General features: G+C 41.2%; 2 protein-coding genes across 5 annotated transcripts; one reads left to right on the forward strand and one right to left on the reverse strand.

Annotated features, from left to right (window-relative positions):
• Positions 1 to 223: 223 nt before the first annotated feature.
• abhd11 (abhydrolase domain containing 11) lies at positions 224 to 5,153 on the reverse strand. The gene is made up of 6 exons (XM_047379828.1): positions 5,116 to 5,153; positions 4,748 to 4,883; positions 4,271 to 4,444; positions 2,735 to 2,905; positions 2,472 to 2,653; positions 224 to 790 (listed from the first exon to the last, which is right to left on the reverse strand). The coding sequence occupies exons 1-6, from the start codon at positions 5,151 to 5,153 to the stop codon at positions 655 to 657; spliced, it is 837 nt and encodes a 278-aa protein (XP_047235784.1). The 3' UTR covers positions 224 to 654.
• A 209-nt stretch (positions 5,154 to 5,362) lies between these two features.
• Positions 5,363 to 10,134, forward strand: LOC124877015 (zinc finger BED domain-containing protein 4-like). Of its 4 annotated transcripts, none has more exons than XM_047380115.1 (2): positions 5,363 to 5,498; positions 9,198 to 10,123. In XM_047380115.1, exons 1-2 carry the CDS (start codon positions 5,399 to 5,401, stop codon positions 9,866 to 9,868), a joined length of 771 nt encoding a protein of 256 aa, XP_047236071.1. In that variant the 5' UTR covers positions 5,363 to 5,398; the 3' UTR covers positions 9,869 to 10,123. The 4 variants fall into 4 exon arrangements, 2 of the variants coding, with proteins under 2 accessions (XP_047236071.1, XP_047236072.1); XM_047380116.1 differs by lacking the exon at positions 5,363 to 5,498 and adding an exon at positions 6,845 to 6,906 and having other exon boundaries at positions 9,198 to 10,122; XR_007040428.1 differs by lacking the exon at positions 5,363 to 5,498 and adding an exon at positions 8,754 to 9,023 and having other exon boundaries at positions 9,198 to 10,134.
• The last annotated feature ends 16,526 nt before the right edge of the window (positions 10,135 to 26,660 follow it).

Consider the following 26,660-nt stretch of genomic DNA (forward strand, 5'->3'; position numbering starts at 1 on the left):
TTCATTTTTCAGCATCACACTGGGTCCAAGCATTCGTCCAAATAAACAAATGAATGACTTCACCAGTGAAGAACTTGCAGGGTAAAGTGGACAAATGTTGTCAAGTCAAGATGTGGGATGGGGACAGACTCTTACTAAAGTAGACTAAAAACTGAAATTTAATCAAAAGGTGCTTCAAATAATAGGAATTTTTAAATTTTCCCTCCAACATAACTGCGTCACATTAAAAGGTTTTGTAACTTTTTATTATGCTCTCATCATTTAATGGCCTTCTAACGAGGGTGTGTAAACCTTTGAGATCCACAGTATGTGAACATAAAGACTGTACAGTGCAAAAAAAAAAAAAAAGAGTTTCTTTGGATTAGTACAATACCTCCAAAAACAGCCCCATGATGTTAAACTGAGATACAAACAAATCAACTGAAACATATATACAAGCTGGCTAATCTACAACCACTAACTGTCTGGGAGAAGTCAACTACACTAGAACGACTGACGACGTTAAAAAAGAAAACTGACGGCTGTAAGAGAGTGGGTTGGGTCCTGTGTTGGCGAATATTAGGATCGTTATTGACTCCACTCCATGCTCAGAGGTGCCGAGCATTTAAAGAAAAAAAAAAAGAAAAAGAGTCTGCAGGCGCGGGTTGGAGGCAGCTAAGACTGAAGAAAGGAGATGATGGAGCTGATGAAATCTAGAGGCTTGTCGGCGTGTATCCAGTGGCTTGCGTCTGGGATGTACTGGATGTCGGCGTTGGGGAACAGCCTTTGGATTTCTGGGTAATCGTCGGAGCTGTGACGGGGAGTGTAGATGTAAACAACATCAGAGAAAGCAAAACATAGATCGGAAGCACAGATGTTTCGTTGTAAATAAGGAGCGACTAGAAATGTTCAAATAACTTTAGCTCCAGACTAGACATGGGAAGTTTAGCAGAAACAAAGTATAAAACAGTCTGAAAACCACTAACATCTCTCATCAACAGGCTCCTACGATTTAAAGTTGTGTTCCTGAGATGACAGAGAAGTGATTGGACTTTTCCTTCACCTGTACACAAATGAGGACCGCAGCAACATACATACATACCTACATAAAATTATGACTAATAATCGGAATAATTCAGCAGAAACAGGAATCACCGCTGCTTTTCTATATCAGTTAAAAGCAATCAGATAGTGCCACACATTTCTGTAATTATGGTATATGGTATGTGTAAATTCAGTGAAACCATTACATTTTTACTCAAGATTAAGCCACATATTTGCTATAATTTGTAATCTAATAATTTAATATTTGTAAGTGGTGAAAAGGGTGGCTTGTCCTCTTCAGGTTGGAGGGGAGTTCCTGCCTCAAGTGGAGGAGTTTAACTATCTCGGGGTCTTGTTCACAAGTGAGGGAAGAATGGAGCGGGAGATCGACAGACGGATCGGTGCGGCTGCCACAGTAATGGGGGCGCTGTGCCGGTCTGTTGTGGTGAAAAGAGAGCTGAGCCGAAAAGCAAAGCTCTCAATTTACCGGTCGGTCTACGTTCCTACCCTCACCTATGGCCATGAACTTTGGGTCATGACCGAAAGAACGAGATCCCGGATACAAGCGGCTGAAATGAGCTTCCTCCGTAGGGTGGCCGGGCACTCCCTTAGAGATAGGGTGAGGAGCTCGGCCATCCGGGAGGGGCTCGGAGTAGAGCCGCTGCTCCTCCACATCAAGAGGAGCCAGTTGAGGTGGCTCGGGCATCTATACCGGATGCCTCCTGGACGCCTTTCTCGGGAAGTGTTCCAGGCACGTCCCACTGGGAGGAGGCCCAGGGGACGACCCAGGACACGCTGGAGGGACTATGTCTCTCGGCTGGCCTGGGAACGCCTTGGGCTCCCCCTGGAGGAGCTGGAGGAGGTGTCTGGGGAGAAGGACGTCTGGGCATCTCTGCTGAGTCTGCTGCCCCCGCGTCCCGGTCCGGGATAAGCGGAAGACGACGAGTACGAGTATTTGTAAGTAAAATATTGAAATGAAAAGTTAAGACTTAATTTGTTATTCCTACAATTGTGATGGAAAGTAAGACGTATTCAAACTAGGATTGGTTTGTTGACCTATATGTTCTCTCTTCTTTTTATACATTAATAGTGAATAATCAAATGGGTAAACTGCACTCTCCACATTTATTTTCATCCCTGGTATAGAAGTGTAAGCAGCCTTAAAACAAATTTATAATGCTGCAGTTTTCTAACACTCTTACAAATTTAGGCAAGAAGAAATCTTCTTGCAGACATCTACTGAGTAATCTAAAACTTCAGTGCAATAAAAGATGAATTTATTTTAACTTATGCTCATACTCCCCCTTGAGGTATGATTATACAAAGCTCTGCAATGAAATCCTGAGCTATATCTGCTTTAACAACAGACCGATTTTAAGCAGCATCTTAAATAAATGCAAATGCGATTATTTTCAAATAAATTCTTCTTTTTCTGTCATGTTTTCTACCTGATGTAAGCAGAACTGGCTCCACCCAGGAACAGCGTTGGTCCCTCATAGACAGAGTCCAAGCTGGGGAAACTCATGATTTCATCAAGGTGAGCGGCGATGGCCTCCAGGTTCACCCTCCAGGAGTAATGTCCGTTTACCTCCACCAGGTTGGTGAGCAGGAACTGACGCACAGAGTGCTCCTATAAGAGGATGAACATGTTCAATTTTCCACATCTTATATTAGAAATACTAAGAGGCATTAAAAAAAACACGGGACTGGCCTTCACTAAACTTCGCAGCTGATCCTCAGCCATCCTCCTGGCGGTGGAACGAGGGATGTCGGTGGAGATCTTCATCTCCTGCATAGCCTGGATGTAGAAGCGGAAGTTGGTACGTGTGGTGGTCTGGGCTGGACTGATGTCCACGACCACCAGCCTCTCCACTAGACCCGGCTACAAACAACAAGAAAGAAAGACTGACACTGGTAGCTGTGAACCGGAACAACTTCAAGTCACTATTATATTAGAAACATAGCCTCAGAATGTCTGCTTTGATTGGAGAGTGTTAAAAACCCAACTTGATTAAAATACAGATGTTTCATTTTCAGGAGTTTAGAACTGATTAGCATAGTTAAAAGGTTGGTTATGTAATAATTAAGACTGGTAAGTAAGCTGAGTAAGTAAAGTAAGTGGAGGAAGTAACTTTATCAATTTTAACAAATTAAATCGCAAAGTGCTTTAAAATATAAGACATAAAAATAAAAATAAAAACAGAGCATCAAAACGACACATTAAAAGCAACAAGCTAAAACAAGTAGATTTTAAATAAAAGCATGAAAACCGGTGATGCCAGAAACACCCATAAGCATTTTTTTTTTAAAGTGTGTCTTGCACTGGGACTTCAAACTGCCCACCCTGTCAGCAGATCTGAAGCCAGCGGTTAGTGGAATCGAAGACTCGGACCTCCACAGGTCTTCAGGCGAGCGCTGGGAAAACGTAACAGGCTGTGATCACTTGACCTGAGCGAGCGTGTGGTGGTGTGCACATAAAATATGTGGAATATGTGGCTGTCTGTCCATGTAGGGCCCTGTATGTGATGAAGTGTTTACAGAATGTTCTTATTCGGAAAAAATTAAATGTTTCATTCAAAACTTCCAAGAGCTTGGGTATTTTAAGTCGTAAATTGTTCTTCCTTTGTCCTGAGTTCGCGTAGCTGTTTAATTTCTTACATTATTGATGGTTTACACCATGTGATGAACCCTCTATATTTATCCTGACTTACCTTCGCCGTCTATGTATTCTGCCTGCTAGATTATCTTCTGCATTTAACTTTTTATTTCTTCACAATAATGAATTGAAATTGTCTGCCTTCGTTCCAGATTTGGCGTTGGACACAGACCAAGTTTCTATCAAATGTGCACCAGTTTTACTTTGCAGAAATCAGATTTGATCCTGCATATCCTCTTCATTTCCACATGCCCCTCAATCTGTGGAAATTGACACTTTTCTTCCAATAACTCATAAAAAAAGGAAACTCATTTCATTTCTGGAGAACCTCTTAGTTCCTGAGATGCCTCCATCCTTGTCAAAAAAGGACGAATCTGTGGAGCTTAATCCACATTAAATATTAAAGATCATTCACATTTGAACTTTGCTGTGAACAATGTAAAATTAAAGCAAACCGTCCCAACTTCCTAAACTAAATGTAGGTGTAGTCTAAAGGTCAGTGGAGATGGCGGGAATGTAAAGTGAGGAAAAACATGATCTCATTACACATGCGGTCATAACAAATTCTTGCTGACATTAGGGATCGCCCACCTGTGTCAGAGCGGTTGTCATGGCGGTTTTACCCCCCATGCTGTGACCGACGAGGACACACTTCTCGATGTGCAGCTGGCCGAGGAGGTGCTTCAAATCAGCGACCATCGCTTCATAGGTCAGCTCGGGGGTGTGGGGGCTGTTGCCATGGTTACGGGCATCTACAGTCAACACCTGACTGGACAAAGGACAGGTAAGACACTTGGAATGGGGAAAAGGAAGCAACAGAGCGAATCTTCTCAGCTCGGGAAGCCCGACGTCACAAACAAAGGAGGTGTTGTTACAAGTGAATTCAAATCGAGCCAAGCAGGTATCACTTGTCAGCTGAGAGGCTGTATCAAATGACTGCTGCTAGCACATTTCCAATTTCTCTAAAAAGAGCTATTGACAGACTGCTGTGGACAGGTGCAAGCACACAATGATGAACTATTTCAGATGTAACAACAGACGGGTGTGAAGTCTTCATCGGTGCTTTACCTTTCGGCCTGTTCGCTGCACCAAGGACTTGGCTATTGAGTGGAAGTTAGATTTGCTGCCAAAAAGGCCGTGTAGGAACACCAAGGGGGTGCTGTCTCCCTTCCCATCGAAGACATCGTAGGTCAAGTTGACAGAACTGAGGGGGAGGAAAAACACAATTAAGCTGAGGAGTCTTTTCTTGTTAAGTTATTAGTGGTCACAGATCTTTTAAAGAAAAACTCAAAACGGATGACAAAAGACAAAAAGTATCTGAACATCTTGGCTTTCAAACATGATGGGGCGAATGTACCGTCTAATCAGGGCACTAAAACATGTTACACAATGTGAAGGCTGCACTATGTTTCAGTCAATAAATGTGTGTATATTACTTTGCTTCCATCTGCTGGTGCAGCACAGTTATGCACATTAATAGACTTTATTGTTAAAATGAACTATTATAGTTGGTATATAGTGATAATTAAATATCCTAAGATCAGATCATTTGTATATGACAGTAGTGAATTTCTTATTAAGAATACACCCAATTTGTGCTTATTTCTGCACAGTTTTGAATGTTTCAGCTTCAGATTAGGCTCTGATCCATCCATCCAATGAAAACAATAAGGTCTTGTTTTTGTTTAAATACAGTGAAACCATAGTATTTTTTACTCAATGTTTTCCTACTGCCAGAATCTCCCCAAGGGCCCATGTCTAGCAGGAACCCCGCTGTTACTTAAAACAAACAGCTGCAGGAATGCAACATTGAAACAAGGTCAGTGTGGATTATTTAAAGGTGTTGTTGAAAACCGTGTGCTCTTTTTGTTCAAGGGAATGTTTAAAAGCGGTTTATGCTTAGCTATTCACTTACATGCAATATGTACACCCAAGGAGTTACTTACATATTTTATTTCCACAACCATTAGACAATTAATGAACATAAGATTTAAAATTACGCAGAACATCCACAGAAAAGAAGCCAAAACATGCACATATGTTATAGTAAGAATTACTATAATTTTAATTCTTTAAGATAAACAAAATAACATTTGGATTAGGATTTGTTGCCGATTTTTAAAACAAATTCTAAATTGATAAAAGCTATTAATATAACCTTTATAAAAAACATTTGACATCCTGCAATGTAGCTGAGATGCTAACTTGGTGTGCATGAACATTAGCATACAGATTACAGGACATATTTTTCAGAAATTCGATTTAAATTTAGTTTTATAACTAGCTTTAGCTTTGAGACCGCTATTAAAGCCCAGATTCTAGGTAAATCTGCTAAAACACCCGAACGGCATTTAAAACTGTAGAGTTAATGTTTTAAAGGCATCACAAGGTGACAGGCGGTAACGGTTAAATAACAGACTGGTTTAGACCAACACCAACACCGGGCTGTGATTTCCACTCAGAACCACGAAGGTCTCACCACCCAGCCCGGGCTGGTGGAGGACACCTGTTAGCTGGGAAGCTAGCGGGGATACCTGGATGAGCTGGCTGTCCGGACCGGGGGAGCCGCATCTACCTGTGCGGGGAACAAACGACACGACGGCCGGCTGCTCAGCAGTCCTCTCTGAACCAGGCGACACAAAGCAATCATGGCAGCATATGTTCGCTTACTGAACGGTCCACAAACACCATGTGCCTTTGAGAGCGGCCGCGGTGACAGCACAGAGCCGGGGAGAGAACATTCAGAGCGGCCCTGGAGGTCGACACTAGTGATGTGTCGGTCGCGAACGACCCGGCTCAAAGAGCCGGCTCTTTTAAGTGAACGACGAGAGACGGCTCCTGATTGGGAGTCGATTAGTTGTTTTTTCGATGGTTTTTTTTTTTTTCTCCCTAATTGGTCAAGGTGTGTGGTGGCGTCTGTGAGTCAACACTGAGCAGAAGGGGGAGGGGAGGATTTACAGACCAAACGGCACGCTGAACGGCACACAAGTTGGAGAAATTGAGAAAGAACTTAGACAGAATGCTGAAAGATGAGAAACTGGAGTAAACGGAGTAAAATTTCAATTCAATTCAAAGATACTTTATTGATCCCCGAGGGGAAATTAGAATTCCAGTACAACCCATCCAAACATACATCATGACACAAGACAAGGGGGGACGGGTCACCGAGGCTTTGCTGCCCACTCACAGGTGCTGCCCTTGTTAGATGAGAAAAGAGGCCACATTAGGTAAGTAGAGGAAAAAAAATCATATTTTATACTTTATCCTTAGCAGGATACAGTTTGAGATTGCAAAAAACCTCAGCACAAAGAAGCAACAAGTTTACAAAACAACATCATGTCAGGAACGGTGAAGGTGGTGTGAGGGGGTGCATATGTTTATCTTGAGCATGTGTGTGTGTGCGAGTGATTGTGTGCAAGTAAGTCCATGAAGCACTGTCCCAGAGGCCATTGTCTTTGATGGTACGATGGAAAGTTCATCAACCGCCCACAAAGTTCTGAGCAGGTCCACAGGTGTCCTCAGGGAAGGGAGGGAGCAGAGCGTCATGTTTACATAACTTCCAGGAGAGGTTGAAGATAGCCAGCCATCAAGGCCGCGCAGGGGAGCCAGATTCAGAAAAACAATAATTATTTGGGTTAGTCTGACTCTTAATTTTCCGTCAGCCTTGAGAGTCTTGCTGGTGCTTCTCAAAGGCAAATCCAAACAGCCAAATTCCTGGTCTTTCTGCCAGATCCGAGCGAACAACTTTCTCCAAGATTTATCCCATTTCACCCCTGAGTCCAGGAACCGCAACCTGCCTGCGATCCTGTGTAAGGATCACATCCAGTCTGCGATTCAGCTCACGTAACATCTCAGTCCAGTGTTGATCGCTCTGAAGATCCCATCACACATGCCAGGCAGCCTCACAATTGCCAGAACAGCTGCTGACACTCCGAATTTCTCGATATGCCAGGTAACCGCTGACTCCAAAAAGCAGAAATCCTGATATCAAACATCCAATTATATACACATCTTCCACATCCTCGACTGACATTATCGACAAACACACAATCCTCCACTTCTGCCAGGAGTCCATCGTGTATCCAGAGAAAAACGTCCAGTCCGGACAAGTTGGACTCTCCTTCACCCTGTCTTCTCCTCAAGAAAATTTGATCAATTGCATTGAGAGACCAGCTGACCAAATCCATAACTCAGAATTTGGAAGATATGCAAAATGAGGCTCCAAAATAATTGACAATTCAAAAGCAGAGTGTGGACTGTGTAACGTTAGCATTTCATACAGAGCAGGCTCCACAAATAACCTGCACAGACACCTAAGAACTGCCCACCCATTAGTTCAGTTGGAGGAAAAAAGGCAAACAAGGGAACCTGCTGTTAATGAAGGTGCCAGTGTATCCACTGCAACTGTTGCTGTAGAGCCTACAGCATCAAACATTACACCATCACAACCAACTCAGAGCTCTATGAGACAGTTTTTACAAAAGGCTTTGACCCCAGCAAGACAGAACTCAATTAATGAGGAACTGGCTAAAATGATTGCAAAGGATTTTCAGCCATTTTCTATTGTGGATGACAGAGGATTCAGAAGCTACACCCATGCTCTAAATCCAATGTATACACTACCAAGCAGGAAAACACCCTCCCAAAAAGTAATTCCAAGCCTCTTTGACAGAGAACGTGCTGCCCTCGAAGAAAGGGTAAAAAAAAGCCATAGCTGTTAGTCTAACAACTGACTGCTGGACATCCCAAACCACCACATCCTATATGTCAGTTACATGCCACTTTGTTGAAAACTACAAAATGGTGTCCTGTCTGCCGGATTGTTTTGAGTTCAATGACAGACACACATCTGAGAATTTAGCAGAGGAACTGCTCAAAGTGGCAAAAGAGTGGGGCGTGGAAAACAAAGTGGTTTGCTGTATTACTGACAATGCAGCTAACATAACAAAAGCAGTGAAAACCCTCAAATGGACCCACCGCCCATGTCTGGCACACACAATTAATCTGTTTGTAAGAGATGCTCTGAAGGTGATGAAGCCCACTCTGGACAAAGTTCAGGGATAGAATTCTTCCACAGGACAACAACAGCCACAGCAAAGCTAAAATTTACCCAACAGATGGGCATGCCTGAGCTTAAGCCCAAACAAGACTGTATTACTAGGTGGAACTCCACCTTTCACATGCTAAAACGAATCCTGGAATCCAAGGATGCAGTCATCTCAACTCTTGCTATTATCAATGCACCTGTTGATCCTCTGAGCCCAGAGGAATGGGAGATGACGCAAGAAGCATGCACTGTTCTGGAGCCATTCGAGTAAGTCATGGTGGAGATCAGTGCAGACAGGTACAGTGTGCAAATGTTATCACCTTATTACTGTTATTATTCAATTCTTATCTTTTTTTTGTTGTTGTTAATAATGAAATGATAAAATAAATGTAATACTCATTATAATAATGATATACACTGCAAAATAAAATAGAGCATATTTTTTAACGCTTACGTTTGACTCTTTTTCAGCCATGTTACAGCCTCTAAGATGCTCATCCTGTGTAAAGGGCATGCAGAGAGTGTCAGCTGAGCACCAGACCAGAGTAACCACAGGGAAAGTGAAAGAGCTAGTGGATGCTCTCTGCGCATCCATGGACAGAAAGTTCCACAGAAAGGAATATAACACTGTTCTGTCAGAAACCACAATTCTTGATCCAAGATTCAAAAAGCTGGCCTTTAATGACAACAGAACAGTTGATGAAGCTCTTCAGAGAATAACTGCAGCAGCAGCAAGGTTCAGCCAGTCAACTCCACTGCCAGGGGGCCATGAGGGAGAAGAGGCAGCAGAGCACGAACAAGAGGAGCCACAAGCATCTGCTGTTTGGAGGTTCTTTGAAGAGCGAGCAACTGGAGACACAACAAGAAGGAATCCCTCATCAGATGCAATAATGGAAGTGAGATCCTATCTTGAGGAGCCCCTTTTCCAGAGGATTGCAGATCCACTGAGCTGGTGGGCTACCAAGAGTTCAGTCTACCCACGTCTTACACGCGTGATGGCACGGAGACTGTGCATTGTTGCAACATCTGTCCCCTCAGAGAGAATCTTCTCTAAAACAGGGCAGATAATTACTGATAGAAGAAACCGGATCAGCACCTCAAAGCTCAGACAGTTGGTTTTTCTGAATGCCAATCTTTACTAAAGATTGCTAATGACTAAATATGTATACCTGCTGGATGCAGCTTTTTTCTTTTTGTTTTGCATATTTCAATTTATATTTTGTTCGCTATATTCTGTTCATTGTAAATAGTTCAAAGTGTTTTGGCTAATTTTTGAATAAAAGGAGTTTTGACTTTGTTTTGTTTTGTATTTGGTTAGATCAATGATAATTGTTTGTTTTGTCTGACTGAGATGTTTGTTTTTATATTTAACATTTTATTGTATATTTATTTTATACGTTTTGTCATACTCTGCTTGTTTATTTTTAATTTACAAATAAAGCCACATAGATAAAAAACATTTCATTTAAAGCATGTTTTTTATATTAGTACTTCATTTTACACACTATTTGATATTATTTTTGGTCATGAATTCATGTAATATAAAATCTGAGGAGCCACTTGGGAGCCGAAAGAGTCGGCACGTTTTAGTGAGCAGAGCCAAAAGAACCGGCTCTCAAAAAAGAGCCGGAATGCCCATCCCTAGTCGACACCACAGAGACCCCCTCCAGTCTGTCAACAGCTGACGGTGCGTCATGACGTAGGGGGGGAAATCTTTACCCTGGGTTCAGTCTGTCAGGCAGACAAACTGTTAGGGCGACTGCATGAATTGAGAACATGAAACCCACAAAACATTAATAATGCCTTCTCTGCAGAGCACCAGTGTGCCTATATTGACATAAAACAAAGCCAAAATCAGACGTGTCATTAATTTCTATACTTGGTATTAGATGTTGACTGATTAGGGTTTTGCAATGGCAGATGGCAGTAGCCAATATTTCAGGCCAAATATTTTTACATTATTTGACCGATCTGATTTTTTAAATTCTCTTTTGTGACTTTGGATACATTTTTTATTTATTTATTTATTTTTTGGTATGGATCAAGATACCCTGATGTCACCCACATGCATCCTGAGAAATTCCACCATACTGGCAAAGATGCAAATAGTTGTAAACATAAGGCAGCATTCATGTGAAACAAAGCTGCACAATGTAGTTATTGAAGTTAAAGAAGGATTCCAATAAATGAGACATAGGTTATAAAGCATGGTGAAGTGGTGCATTGCTGCACCGACACATTCACAAATCTATTTAATGGTGGGGGCCAGTGAGGGTAGACAATAGGAAAAAATTAGGAAAAAGAAAGAATTTTTCCTTCCTCACAGAAGACACATTTGCAGCTACACTGGGTTGTATAATTGTATATAAATTTGAACATAATTAGCTATTGGTGAGATATTTGAAAACAACACCATGTCTGGTTTAATTTTTTGAGTGAATTGTTAGTTGTTGGAGTTGTTTGATGTTTGCTACACTATATGGAACATTGTATGTGGACCACAGACTGTATGTTATATATGAAATATATACAGTATGCTGTGTGGTGGACCAGAAATGCGCCGTACATTTTAGCACAAAATAAAAGGCTGTATTGTCTGCTGGCATAGGACATTTTTCTTTATTTAGTTTGGTCTTCTGTGTAGAGGTTCTCAGAGCTGGGGTTGGGTCCCTGCTTGGCGTCATAAATTAACAAGTGTGGGGTCCTTCTGAAAATCCTAACTGGATGATACAATGTACAATTTTACAAATTCTACAAATCTAAATCATATAAAACATAAAAGATAAAAGCTATATTGTTTGTTGGTGCTGTCTGTGCTGTCATTGCACCCCTGTTTAAGACAATCTGGTAGTCAACTTGCTGCAGTTGAGTGAAGGTTTGATATTATTGTTATTATTATAGAGACTGGTAATCTGCTGAATGTCTTTTAGGGCCAGTAACAGTGCAACATCAGCCCTGATAGCAGAAGTATATTTCTCATTTTATATGAGTTGGGATCTTGCATATCTCCTTTCTTTTTGTCAGTGGTCCGGCAATGGCTTTTATTAATCATATTTGTTTTATTTTTAAATAAAACGATAAAACAAGTTTCAAACAAGTTTTTTTATTTTATTACATTGTACATACCTAATTAGACTTTATCTTACCCTTAAGATTCCTTACTTGAAAGGAAATTAAATATAATAAAACACTGAAAAACAGTTGGAAAGGTGGGCATTATGTCTTTGAAAACTGTAAATATTAAGTCTTAATTTTGATTGAAAGCAACAGAAGATTTCTGTTTGTATTCTTGATTCTAAATGTAATTTACTTCATATGAAGAGAGATTTAATTATCCCCCCTTGTTCTTAAACTGCCTGAATAAAAATATCGGACTGGGGATCAGTAGTCACGTGACTTCTAAAAGAGGTCAATAGCGTCTTTAAACCACTAGGTGCCACTATTGTGTCAGATTACTGTCCTGTAGCAGATTCAGGGCCAGCTTTCATCAGTACAAGAAATGAAAGATTTAAACGCTGTAATATTCTAGCTTTTAGATTCTGATACTGAGGCAGATAACTTTGATTAGTATTTTATTTTCACTTATTAATTTAGTATGTTAAGTGTTTTGAATCTTCTTTCCAAGAAAGTTTTGCTTCAGTGATATGTAGTTCACGACTTATCTGGTGTCATCCTTTTTGCTTTGAGAGTTGTAATGTTCTTAAGGACATGACGAAAGTCACTTTACTGTAGGTACTGGTCTTGTTTTAAATATGAGAATGTGGGTTGTAAAGGTCCATCACTCTATTCTCATCCAGTTTTACTTCTTTACCTTCATGTTTGTTAATTCTGTCTGTTTTTTTGTTTTTTTTTTGTCACATTAAAGAATATAAAAAACAAAATAATCAGTCTGAAAAAACTCAGAGAGCCTGGCCTATCTCCAAACCCTTGTTGCTAAGGGCGATGTGTCTTCAGGGATAAAGCATGCTATAAATCGTTGCCATAGTGATGAGGAACAAAGTGCAGGCCTTACCGAGGGAAGAAAAGGGAAAGAGAAGAACCTGCACATCTCTTTGTCACAACACAATCATTTACTAATAAAACAAGAGTTTTAAGATGAAAACTAACCACCACTTCAATGTTTCAGATACTTCGCTACTCAATAATATCATTACAGCTGATACTGCTTGGTCAGCTTATCACCTGGTTTGTTTTTCTATAACCTTGTTGTTGTAGAGGGTTTGTTGCCTCCAGCTTTAGTAAATGTTGTTGACCCGCAAACATGAAAAACCATTACATGAACGTTAAGGCCACATTCAAACCTCTAGACAGAATACAAGTAAACAAAAGCATGTCGATATCTCTACAGTGCTGTATAAGTGATGCCCTTATCACAGGTGATTTTCCATTTCAGACAAATAACTAACAAGATATATTTTAACATTGTTCTCACTATAACGTATCTGAAATAAGTCTAAGCAGACATTATGCGCCTCAGATGTTAAGGTGCATGCTTTACAATTGACACCCTGTTACATTTACAGTGCCGTGAACAAGTATTTATCCCCTTAACAAGACTCGTTCTGTAATTCATCATTGGAAACATTTTAATATTATACTATTCCCACAATTTTGGCCCATTGGAGGGTTTTCTGCATGAAGTTTGTATGTTCTCCCCGTGCATGTGTGGGTTCTCACCAGGTACTCTGGCTTCCTCCCACATTTCAAAGAAATCCCTGTTAGGTTAATTGGTCTCTCTAAATTCAATTCAGTTTATTTCAATTCAGTTTTATTTATATAGCGCCAATTCACAACACATGTCATCTCAAGGCACTTCACAACAGTCAGGTACATACATTCCAATTAATCCTAACCATTGAACGGTGCAGTCAGATTCAGTTATTTATTCAAATTAATAAAAAGTTTTTCTATCTAAGGAAACCCAGCAGATTGCATCCAGTCAGTGACTTGCAGCATTCCCTCCTCCCAGATGAGCATGTAGAGACAGTGGACAGTCACTGGCGGTGACTTTGCAGCAATCCCTCATACTGAGCATGCATGTAGCGACAGTGGAGAGGAAAAACTCCCTTTTAACAGGAAGAAAGCTCCAGCAGAACCAGGCTCAGTGTGAGCGGCCATCTGCCACGACCGACTGGGGGTTTGAGAGAACAGAGCAGAGACACAAAGAGAACAAAAGAAGCACTGATCCAGGAGTACTTTCTATGGGAAGGAAAAGTAAATGTTAATGGATGTAGCTCCTTTAGTCGTTTCACCTAGAAAGAAAGAACAGATAAACTCTGAGCCAGTTTTCAAGGTTAGAGTCTGAAAGAGAGCACATATAATTAGTTACAGTAAAAGCTCAGTCAATCACCATGTCTAGGAGAGAGAAAGTGTTAAACACTAAAAGACAGGGCTATGTGGATCATCGGTAGAAGGCGAGCATTAAGTTGTTGCCAGCAGAAGCTCGGACGATGCCCCTCTCCAGAAAAGTGTCACAGGTAGACACAGAGTCAGGCCAGGTGTAGCTTCTAGGAAGAGAAAAGAGAGAACAAAGTTAAAAGCTGAAATAACAGCAAATAATGCAAAATTGGAGAGTAGTGTGAGAATGTAGCAAAGAGGGTGAAAGTGGTCATTACGTCCTCCAGCAGCCTAAGCCTATAGCAGCATAACTACAGAGATAGCTCAGGATAACCTAAGCCACTCTAACTATAAGCTTTATTAAAAAGGAAAGTTTTAAGCCTAGCCTTAAAAGTAGACAGGGTGTCTGCCTCACGGACTAAAACTGGGTGCTGGTTCCACAGGAGAGGAGCCTGATAACTAAAGGATCTGCCTCCCATTCTACTTCTAGAGACTAGGAACCACCAGTAAACCTGCAGTCTGAGAACGAAGTGCTCTGTTAGGAACATATGGAACAATCAGATCTCTGATGTAGGATGGAGCTAGATCATTAAGGGCTTTATATGTGAGGAGGAGAATTTTAAATTCTCTTCTGGATTTAAAATTGCCCTTAGGTGTGTGAATGAGTGTGTGCTTGGTTGTTTGTGTGTTGCCCTGCGATGGATTGGCAACCTGTCCAGGGTGTACCCCGCCTCCTGCCCATAGACTGCTGGAGATAGGCACCAGCTCTCCCTCAACCCACTATGGAAGAAGCGGTATAGAAAATGATTGACTGAATGAATCTAGGCTGCATTTGATCATCTCAATTTCAAAATCTAAAATAGTTCAACTGATCAAGCCTCTAATAATTCTGAACTGAATAGAAATGTTTTAAAACACAACTCTATTTCTTCTACTTACTCTAGTTGTGAAAACACAAAAAAGGGAGCATTTTGAACTCTTTTTGGCGTTAGGGCCACTTTAGAATAAACCTATGAACTACAACATATGGACAAGTCAAACCTAGACTGAGCCATTCTACACAGATAACAGATTCAGAAAATGTACACTTTGTTATTTGTGGAATATTTATTAAAGCAAAAAATGGACATCCTTAGCTTCTCCATCATACTGCTGACATCTCCTGTCATTCTTGTGAACCCAACTTTGCATTTTGTCCTGTGAGCTGCCAGTATGGTCCAGGGCACAAAAGAAAAATAATGAAGCTAACTAAAATGAGGTAGTCTCACAAAAGTTAGGTAATAGAAGCTTGTATGTTTATTTTTTCATTTTGTATTTAGGATTTTCTATGCAGTATATCATGTTATTCAAACCTAATTAAATTAAAGTGGTACCTTCTGTATCAGATATGATTGTTTACTTTTATATGCTGCTTAAATTAGCTAATTACCATTTTATGGAATTATTACATCTTCATAAAGATGTCTGACATTAAAAATTGAGCATTTTGTTTGCTGACGAAGAGGGAAAGAAATTTCAGGCAGACGATCACTTGCAATTTATGACTTTTATCTCCTTTTCTGAGTCACTTCCCATTCAGCTGATCAATTTGTGTTGTCCTATAAATCATTGTTTTAGCCTTTAATTTTTTTATAGTCAACAGGAAGCATCATTTTTGGTGTCTGTGTGTAGGTATGCAAACAGTTTGTTAACTCATTAAGCTATAAAAATACAGCACAAGGCTCCACAGGGATATGTACAATTATCAAATTACTTTAGAGGGAGGAAATGTAACACAGCTCAAAGCTCTGTCATAAAAGCTGATGTTATCAAGGTGCTCCTGGAAAAGAAGCAACAACAGGAGACAAACCTAACAACCACAAGTGTTTTATTGAGATATTTTGTGAAAAACCAAAGCAAAAAAATGCCACGCAACTGTAAACTAAATGGGGAAGAATATAAGTTTGTTTTTTCATTTATTGCACACAGTAAGCTGAAAATGATGGTATTGAGCCACTGTTACTCTGAGCCCCCTAAATAAAATCCTGTGCACCTTCTGATGTCACCTAATTCATTTTTAGGGTCCGCCTGTGTGTAATTTAATCTCAGTATAAATCCAGTTGTTCTGGGAAGGCCTCAGAGGTTTGTAAGACAACATCAGTGAACAAACAGCATCATCAAGACCAAGGAACACAGCAGACAGCACAGGGAGGAACTTATGGAGAAGTTATTGACAAGAAAGCTGGTCAGAACTGATGGAAAGATAGATGGAGCTACATAAATGTCAATACTAGAAGAAAACGTCTGCAGCACAACAGACATAAAACTGAGGCAGAGGTTCACCTTGTGTTTGCCAGCTGCCACACACCTGACTTAAATGTTTGTGTGATAAACAGGCTTCTGCAGCCCTTGATGGTATGCTGAGGAAGGTAATGCAATTCTTTAAATCAGGCGTGATGAAGCAGAGACTTGTCTAAACTACCTGGGTCCTGAGGACAAGGATTATGAAGCACTGGTTTAGAGTGAAGAATATTCATGTTACAAATGTCCAAGTCGGAGTCCACACCTAAGTTGAATTGAGAATATATATCTCAAAAGAAATTTTAAATTATGCTTACAGATGTTCTCCATGTTATCTGAGTGCGCTTAAGCTATTTTAAAAAGAATCATGTCAGGTTCCTTGTGTGCAAACTGGAAGATACATACCCCAAATAGTAGCTTTGACAGCAGTGACAGGTGGATACACACAATACTCTCCCAGGGGGACAGAATACCAACTTTTTCACATTGTTATTTGTAAAAAAAATGAAAACCATGAATCATTTTCTTACTATATCACAACCCTGCACTACTTTATGTTGGCCAAGCAATTTGAAATGTGTTGCTGATGTATAATATTTAGGAAGAAGTTTTTAGAAAGATTTAGGAAATTATAAGAAATTAAATCAGTCATTCACAAACTGCCAAATCTTTATTTACTATTGTACTAATTCTCTTATTTATTTCATTCCAAGCACCTACTGCGGTGCTGCTGCTTGAGCACGTCTGCTGAATTCCAAACACTTTATAATGGCACAACATGTTGATAGTCAATCTGCTCTACATGACATTTCTGTTCATCAGTGGATAAAGTTACAGTGTCAGGAACAGGCTGTGCTGATGGCTTGCTTGGTCAGTATCAGGCAAATGTTGGACTTCATCCAATAATCTTGTTTGTGTCACATCAGGTGCCTGAACAGATCATCTGTATGTTCACTTCTGTTTCCATCTTCGTCTGATGGAAAGAGAAGTAGACATGCAAATGTGACATTTTAGGTTGTTCTTTTGCTATTGTCATGCTTCTCTTCCTCTTGTTCAGCTCTCCAGATGACCGTCACATTAAGACTGAAAATCATGTATGAGGAAGTACACTGCAATGTCACATGTGAGCATACAAATATTTAAAATGCTTTTAGATTAATGTGTTGCAAAATGTTACTCTTTAACAACAAATATAAATTCACACGTGCTGTCTTTTGAACAAAAAACAAAAAAAACAGACTGATTATTTCAAATAATTTATAGTTTGGTCAGATTCCACTTGGTGACCCACCTCAATCAGATTACACTAGTATCGGATATACTGTTTGCGTTCATTATGTATGTGTCTGCATGCTTCCTATAGATAAGACTGTAAATTCAATTAAATTCAAATTCAAAAATACTTTATTAATCCCAAAGGGAAATTAAATGTTGTTGTAGCTCATATTATGTTGGTTTCTTCAAAGAGCCGTTGTAGATGCTGATGGCTGTGGGCAGGAAGGATCTCCTGTAGCGCTCCGTCTTACAGCAGATCTGAAGAAGCCTCTGACTGAAGACACTCTGTTGTTGTAGGACAGTCTCATGAAGAGGATGCTCAGGGTTCTCCATAATGTTCTTCATTTTATGAAGAATCCGTCTTTCCACAATGATCTCCAGAGGTTCCAGAGGAGTCCCCAGAACAGAGACAGCCTTTTTCATCAGCTTGTTGAGCTTTTTTAAGTCCCTGGTTCTGATGCTGGTTCCCCAGCAGATGATGGTAGAAGAGATCAAACTCTCCACAACAGACATATAGAAGATATGCAGCATCTTGCTGCAAACACCAAAGGACCTAAGCTTCCTCAAGAAGTACAGTCTGCTCTGTCCCTTCTTGTAGATGGCTTCACAGTTGCATCTCCACTCTAGTCTGTTGTCCAGGTGAACACCGAGGTATTTATACTCCTCCACCACCTCCACTTCTTCTCCCATGATATAAATAGTTTTTGACTTATTCCTGTTTCTCTTAAAATCTACAATCATCTCCTTTGTTTTAGTCACGTTCAACATGAGATGATTGTTTCCACACCATGCCACAAAGCGGTCCACCACCTTCCTGTACTCAGCTTCTTGTCCATCTCTGATCCACCCCACAACTGCAGAATCATCCGAGTATTTCTGCAGATGACAGGAGTCTGTCTTGTACTGGAAGTCTGAGGTGTACAGAGTGAAAAGGAATGATGAGAGTACAGTCCCCTGTGGTGCTCCTGTGCTGCTGACTACCTGGTTAGACTCACAACCCTTCAGTCTCACAAACTGTGGTCTGTTTGTCAGGTAGTCTTTGATCCAGGAGATTGTTGAGGCCTCCACCTGAGTCTTCTGGAGTTTCTGACAAAGCAAATCAGGTTGGATTGTATTAAATGCACTGGAGAAATCAAAGAACATGATCCTCACAGAGCTGCTGGCTTTGTCCAGATGACAGTGGGTTTGTTGAAGCAGGTGTATGATGGCATCTTCAACTCCAACTCCACAGCGATAAGCAAACTGAAGGGGGTCCTGATGGTTTACTGTTTGCTTACTCAGGTGGGCCAACAGGAGTCTCTCTAGGACCTTCATGATGTGAGATGTCAGGGCAACAGGTCTATAGTCATTGAGGATTGATGGGTGAGTTTTCTTTGGTGTAAAAGGTTGTTATGTACAGTGTGAGATCCTAACATGGACCTAAAGCATTTCCTGACCATGAATTAACGGGGATCATGATGAACAGTTAGCACAGTTCTATCTGTATTTAATTTTAGTCTGTGTATGAAAAGTCTCTGTATGTATGAAAGATAAAATAAATAAACTTTTCAACAATATTCTAATTTATTGAATGGGTCTGTAGGAGCTCTCATATATTATTCTTGTAACTGACTGCTGATTTTTTTAGAAATATTTTTTCTGAGGGGGCTGCTGTCCATCTCCAGCGGTTATTGGCCTTAGAGGCAGGGCACACCCTGGACATGTTGCCAGTCCATCACAGGGACACACAAGACAAACAACAGTGCACACACACACACACACACACACACACACACACACACACACACACACACACACACACACACACACACACACACACACACTTCAGGGCAGTTTAGAGAGGCTATTAGTCATATATTTAGACTGTGTGAGGAAGCTGGAGTACCCGGAGAGAGCCCACGCATGCACGGGGATTAGAGCCCAGGACCTTCTTGCTGCAAGGCAATAGTGCTACCAACTATATTACCTAGTACAGATAACCTTTTACATCTCACTTTCTACTGCTTCTAGCCCCGAGCTTGTGTCCATGGCTTCATTACAAACATGAATCGTGTCACTTAATAACAAAAACGAGAATTTTCTCTGATGAAACAGGTTCACCAAATGAGGTTGTCCAAATGAGAAACGAGAAGTTGGGTAAATGTGTTTTTAAAAGGAGAACCATCACAAGTAACACATCTTAATCTAAACTTCTCTAAAAAGTTTCAGAAATATCTGCTGTTAACTAGCAATGATGAGAAATTATCTAAGAGTAACTTCCATTTATGCATGTTCCAAATCGGTTTTGGAGGGGAATTCCATTATTTCCAGCTGTCTCACTCCTATCAGATGTTGTGACAGCAGCTCGCTGCCGAAATCTCCTTTTCCCAGGGGAAAAGGGGGCATTTCTCTGTAATTCTGGCCATTCTAATTTATTTAATTGCTGAGATCTTCCAGTGAGTCGTCCACCTTCATTTTTTGGGCATGCCCCTAAAACATGCCAGGGGGTTCTGCAGGTAGGTTTATTCTCAGTGTTCTGATTGCCGGCTGAGTTGTTGAGCTGGCTGTCACTGTTTGGGATCACAGGCAGAGTTGAATCATCGTTGTACCCCATATTCACATCCACATTCACTTCTAGTCGCTGGATTTTCATCTCCAAAACAGCCAATTTCTGTAAAAGTTTGTCAAAGTCCTCTGTGGTGAAGGGAGGCATTTTGTGCTGATTAGCTGGCTGGCTTAGGAGAAAAGCGTCTGAGCAGGCAGAGAGGCAGAAGCCCTCTCTGCCTGCAAGTATTCATACCCCTTCAACATTTTCACATTTTGCTATGTTACATCCACAAACTTCAATGTATTTATTATTATATGTACCCCTGATGTCAAACTGTTGTTGGTATCAGTCCAAACGTTTTACCCCCCCTGGGAGTTCCCTTAGATTTTTATAGCTGTGGTGTACATTCATCCCAAAGCCAATGTCAAAAAAGCAGCTAATCTAAGTAGCCAATCCAATTTCAATTCAGTTAAATTTAGTTTAATTCATTTAGCACCAATTCACAACACATGTTGTCTCAAGGCACTTTACAAAGTCAATCCAATCGAATTATACAGATTTCAAGTCAGGTACATACATTCCAATAAATCCTAATATCAGTGCAGTCAGATTCAGTTTATTATTCAACTTTGTTAAAAGGTTTTTCCATCTAAGAGTCAGTGACATGCAGCAGTCACTCCTCCTAGATGAGCACGTAGCAACAGTGGAGATTTGCTTGCATTGACTTTGCAGCAATCACTCATACCAAGCATGCATGTAGCGACAGTAGAGAGTAAAACTCCCTTTTAACATGAAGAAAACTCCAGCAGAACCAGACTCAGTGTGAGTGGCTATCAACTGACTGGGGGAGAGACACAAAAAAAACACAGAAGCACGGATCCAGGAGTACTTTCTATGGGAAAGAAAAGTAAAACATTAATGGTTGTAGCTCCGCTTCATCTAGGAGTGAAAGACAGCTAAGCAGATGAACTCTGAGCCAGTTTTCAAGTTTTCATGAAAGAAAGCACATACAGTTAGTCACAGTAGAAGCCCGGCTATGTAAGAGAACATCAGTGGCTATGTCTAGGAGAAACAGGGTTAAACACTGAAAGTCAGGGCCAAGTCTATCATCTGTACAAGGTGAGCATTAAGTTGTGAGCAGCAGCAGCTTGGCAGAAGTTCCCCTCTATGAAGATGCCACAGTTAAACACAAAGCCAGGCCCGACGTAGCTTCTAGGAAGAGAAAAAAACAGAGAACATAAAGAGAGACAACAGCACTGAGAAACTACAGCTTCTGTCCCCCAATGGTCCTGTTTTTATCTTGGGTGATTTTAGACAATGTGAGCTTAGGTCTTCCCTAACAAATTTTTCTTAGTATGTTACCTGCCCAACCAGTTTCAACAAAGCTCTTGATCTCTTCTATGGATTGATGACAGGTACATATAGATAATCTTTGCTGCCTCCTTTGGGATCCTTGGATCACAACACCGTTTATCTGGAACCCAACTACAGGACTGTTTTATAAAGAGAGACATTTACTGAAAGCAATTACATAAACGTTTGTGAAAAGTCATGTATTCCTGTTTCTTAGGTTAAAGTTTACTCTTACAATAAGCCGTGGATAAATAGGTCGCTGAAGAAATTAATAATAGTGAAACGTAAATGTTTTAAAAATGGAAATTCCGAGAGGGCATGAAAGGCCAAAATGTTGGTTAGAACAGAAATAAAAAAAGCCAAACTTTTTTATGAGGACAAACGTGAACAAATTTTAAGAGCAACAATTTAAAAAAGTCTGGAATGGCATGTCAGCCATGACAGGCTCTCTGAAAGTGTGTAATTCACATATCAGACTAAATCAGTTTAATTTGGACAAGGAACTAGCACATAATTTCAACACTTATTCTCTTTGGTTTGATAGTAAGGATTTTAAAAATCTGATTAACCAGATGAAACAGGAGATTTAATCTTTTTCATTGTCAATATCTCTGAGCACCGCCTCAAGCATTGTGCAGACCAACTCTCCTTATTTTTTTTTATTACATTTCTAATCACTATTTAGAGCAGCAAAGGGTTCTTGTGTTGTGGAAAAAATCCATATATCTACACCACCATCAGAGACGCTTATCACGCCGTCCCACGTGCTGCACTGGGCCAATCCGACCACATCATGGTCCACCTGATTCCTGCATACAGGCAGAAACTAAAGCTCTGCAAACCTGTTGTGAGGACGACAAGGAAGTGGAGCAGTGAGGCTGTGGAGAATCTCCAGGCGTGTTTAGGCTGTACAGACTGGGATGTATTCAGGACTACTACCAACAGTCTGGACGAGTACACAGAGGCTGTGACTTCCTACATCAGCTTCTGTGAGGACAGCTGTGTACCATCATGCACCAGGGTGAGTTACAACAACGACAAAGGGACAGTCCTGCAACCATCCCCCACGACACCCCCCAACAGCTGCAGCCACAGTCCACCACCCCCATCTCTCCAACCTCAAGAGGGGCCTTGGCACCTCCAACCCCCACCCTGAAGTTCCCCCCCACCAGCCCCCTACCCACGCCGAGGACGGCTCTTTCCATCCAGGAGAGGGACGTAAACAAACTCTTCAGGAGACAGAACCCCCGGAAAGCTGCTGGTCCGGATTCTGTCTCACCAGCCAGCCTGAAGCACTGCGCTGATCAGCTGTCTCCAGTCTTCACAGACATTTTTAACACCTCACTGAAGACATGTCAGTTGCCTGCCTGCTTCAAGTCCTCCACCATCGTCCCTGTTCCCAAGAAGCCAAGGAACACAGGGCTTAATGACTTCAGACCTGTCGCCCTGACCTCTGTGGTGATGAAGTCCTTTGAGCGCCTTGTGCTCTCACACCTAAAAGACATCACCGACCCCCTCCTGGACCCCCTGCAGTTTGCCTACAGAGCCAACAGGTCTGTAGACGATGCAGTCAACCTAGCCCTTCACTTCATCCTCCGGCACCTGGACTCCACAGGAACCTATGCCAGGATCCTGTTTGTGGATTTCAGCTCTGCCTTCAACACCATCGTCCCAGTTCTGCTACAGGAGAAGCTCTCCCAGCTGAGTGTGCCCGACTCCACCTGCAGGTGGATCACTGACTTCCTGTCTGACAGGAAGCAGCGCGTGAGGCTGGGGAAGCACGTCTCTGACTCCCTGACCATCAGCACCGGTTCCCCCCAAGGCTGTGTTCTCTCTCCTCTGCTCTTCTCCCTGTACACCAACCGCTGCACTTCCAGTCACCAGTCTGTCAAGCTTCTGAAGTTTGCGGACGACACCACCCTGATCGGACTCATCTCTGATGGTGACGAGTCCGCGTACAGATGGGAGATGGAAAGCCCAGCAGAGGATGTTCTTCCTGCGGCAGCTGAAGAAATTCAACCTGCCAAAGACTATGATGGTGCACTTCTACACAGCCATCATTGAGTCCATCCTCACCTCCTCCATCACCATCTGGTACGCCGCTGCTACAGCCAAGGATAAGGACAGGCTGCAGTGTGTCATTCGGTCTGCTGAGAAGGTGATTGGCTGCAGTCTACTGTCGCTCCAGGAACTGTACACCTCCAGGACCCTGAAGCGGGCAGGGAAGATTCTGGCTGATCCCTCCCACCCTGGTCACAGACTCTTTGAGACTCTCCCCTCTGGCAGGAGGCTGCGGTCCATCCGGACCAAAACCTCACACCACAAGAACAGTTTTTTCCCATCTGTCACCAGCCTTGTTAACAAAGCCCGGAAACCACCCTGACACTCCACCCCCCCCCCCCCCTTTTTTTTTTTGCTGACAGGACACTTGTAACCTGTAACTCTTATATTATATTGTAGATATGTTTATACTGTTTAATTTGTATTGTATTGCACTGACTACGCCAAAACAAATTCCTTGTATGTCCAAAAACGTACTTGGCAATAAAGCTTTTCTGATTCTGATTCTGATTCTGATTCTGATTCTGAACTCTATGCGTTACATTAACGCTCAGCTTGGACTCCTGCTTTACTTGCACTGCCATACTTGCACAATGATCATCTGCACTGTTGTATTGCTCTTGCATCTTATACTGCTCTATACTTACTCTCACTCACTTAAAACTGTGCACATATATTTATATGATATTGTAGATATGTTTATACTGTTTAATTTGTACTGTATTGCACCGACTACGCCAAAACAAATTCCTTGTATGTCCAAAAACGTACTTGGCAATAAAGCTTTTCTGATTCTGATTCTGATTCTGATTTTGGTACATTTGACTAGGCCCACTTTGCACCTGGAGTCCACGGTGTTCACAGTAGGCCCAACTATGTTTTACCCATATTCAAAAGAACTGTAACTATTAATTGGCCTGGGGCTTAACAATAAATCAGATTGAAAGATGGTTGCTACTCCTCCTCCTCATCCAATATTTCAAGGAATGTGAAAATTTAATTAGAAGGAGTTGACTCATTTATACAAACATAATCCTCTTGCTGCAGTCAAGGTTCTGTGAGACAAAATAAATCAATATGAATATTACTTAAATCATTAACATCATTTGAAAATAGAGATCTTATGTTCAATAACCCACATTAATTGTTGTATTTTTCTGTTCAGCTGAAATTGTGTTTATTTTTGTTTTTAAACCATGAAATTTTCATGGTTTGCTCAATTTAAATTAGTTTTTATATGATTTTGGCCATAGGCAAGACACTGTTTTAATGGGGGAATGGGTGGGTAAAAGTATAGAAGCTACAGAGAGGTGTGTTACAGTACGACACTGATGGGCAGATTGCTAGAAAGAAGAGCTACTCTGTCCAAAGTAGGATGCCATCTCTGCGGGTCAGTTCAGGTTTTCCCTAAAATGGCAATTACCAATGTAGCCCACTTGTTATCAGCCTAGACAACCAGTGGTTGAATAACAGCATGTGGCTAAACATGTCGTCACTGGTGAGATCAGTGAGGGGACCAGAGAAAATTCCAACATTGTTTTGGCAAACTAACACACTGAAGTAACACAAATTTTGGCATAATTGGGTGTCATTACTACCAGTGTGAATAAAAATCGCACTGTATTTACGCTTATCCTTTGCCAGTAGTTCCAGGTAGGATTTGATGTCACATGTTCTGGCCCCTCTCAAACATTTGACTATGGTTGCTGGTGTCTCTAATGCTACTTTCTCACTATGGATATGCCAGTTACCAGAGTCGGCTTCTCAGCCAGTGTGTTGCTGAGAAGGGGAAATCTATATGAAACCTGGACGCTTTGTTGGTGACCATTGGGCTGGGATCTAGCACTATACTTTCTATGTACTGTCACCCACCCAGTCTGTGCAGGCTCTGCTGGAGGGCTGCTATGGGGAGAGACCCTTGGTGGCTCTGCAATGGCTAAAAGACCTCAGCTATTTCTGAACGGTTTTCCGACACCCTCCCCTCCAAAAGTACAAAAGTACTGCATTTATTACACATACCATTATCGCTAAAGGAGCCAGAATAGTAACTAAACAACTGCCACAGACAGTATGAGAGAGGAGGAGACTCAGAGAGAGACTGAGAAAGAGTGGAGGAGACAGAACGGCTAGCCATAGTGGTGCTGAAGCTAACCCTAAGCTGGCGACCTCACAACGAGAAAAACAGTGTGGAAACATAGAGGGTTCCCAAATGTAACGTGCAGGAACAGAAAAAATGTTTGAATGTGCTTATTTGTTAGAATAAGTCTGAAATCTCCCAGTAAAGAGAATTCAGGTCGAAAACAGGAAGTGACGCAATATGCCTAACCAAACAGAGAGCATTTGTTTGCTGTGACCCATGCATTGTTTGTTAGATTTTCCCACCAGAGCTGTGGTTTTCTGCAGCTTCACCACAGTTTCTATGAGTCTGTTGGCTGCTTCTCTTATTAATGCTCTCCTTGGCTTGCTTTGCCTGCCAGTAAAGGTTGACCACAATGTCTTTGTTGGTTTACAGTTGTGGTAACCTAATTGAAAACATAATTTAAACCTAGGATGCTTGCTAAATCAATTGGTTAATGATCTAAAAGAACGTTTGCTTAAAAGAAAATGTCAAATAAGTGTGAATTTAGTGACTTTAGACTTTTGGTGTGTATATTTTACCTAGATTGTTACCTTTTATTCCATGTGAATTCAACCTTGAACAAGCTTTTGTGAGCTGTAAACTTCCACAAAACCTTACAACATTTTCCAGTGAGGTTATAATAAATTACATCAAATACAGCTATAAAGATTAATTAAAACTGCTGTCCGATAATACCATTTATGAACATCTTTAAATAACCACATAAATTGTGTTATAATGTCATAAAAGTTTATCTTGGATGCTTCAGAATACACTTTATCTCCCTTTCAAAGTGGTCTCTGACCTTCACATCTTATTTTACCCTTTTCTTTGTTCCGTCATGTTTATCTCTACAAACCTGCCACGTGACAACTTTAAAAACATATCAGATTAAACTGAAAACAATTCAGCTGCTGGCTAAACAAAGAAGTCCAGCATCTGAAGCACAACCCCGTTTTGAGCTATTTGATTTGACTGCAAG

This window comes from Girardinichthys multiradiatus, chromosome 11, assembly GCF_021462225.1.
Source record: "Girardinichthys multiradiatus isolate DD_20200921_A chromosome 11, DD_fGirMul_XY1, whole genome shotgun sequence".
NCBI lineage: Eukaryota > Metazoa > Chordata > Actinopteri > Cyprinodontiformes > Goodeidae > Girardinichthys > Girardinichthys multiradiatus.

Coding starts and splice junctions, on each gene's coding strand:
- abhd11 (XM_047379828.1), bottom strand. CDS start 5,153: ATGTGCATAACTGTGCTGCACCAGCAGATGGAAGCAAA. Junction 2,906..4,270: donor TGACAACCGCTCTGACACAG/GTGGGCGATCCC, acceptor TGTTGTTTGTAG/CCGGGTCTAGTGGAGAGGCT. Junction 2,654..2,734: donor AGCTGCGAAGTTTAGTGAAG/GCCAGTCCCGTG, acceptor ATCCTCTTATAG/GAGCACTCTGTGCGTCAGTT.
- LOC124877015 (XM_047380115.1), top strand. CDS start 5,399: ATGTTTTCCTACTGCCAGAATCTCCCCAAGGGCCCATGTCTAGCAGGA. Junction 5,499..9,197: donor GAATGCAACATTGAAACAAG/GTCAGTGTGGAT, acceptor ACTCTTTTTCAG/CCATGTTACAGCCTCTAAGA.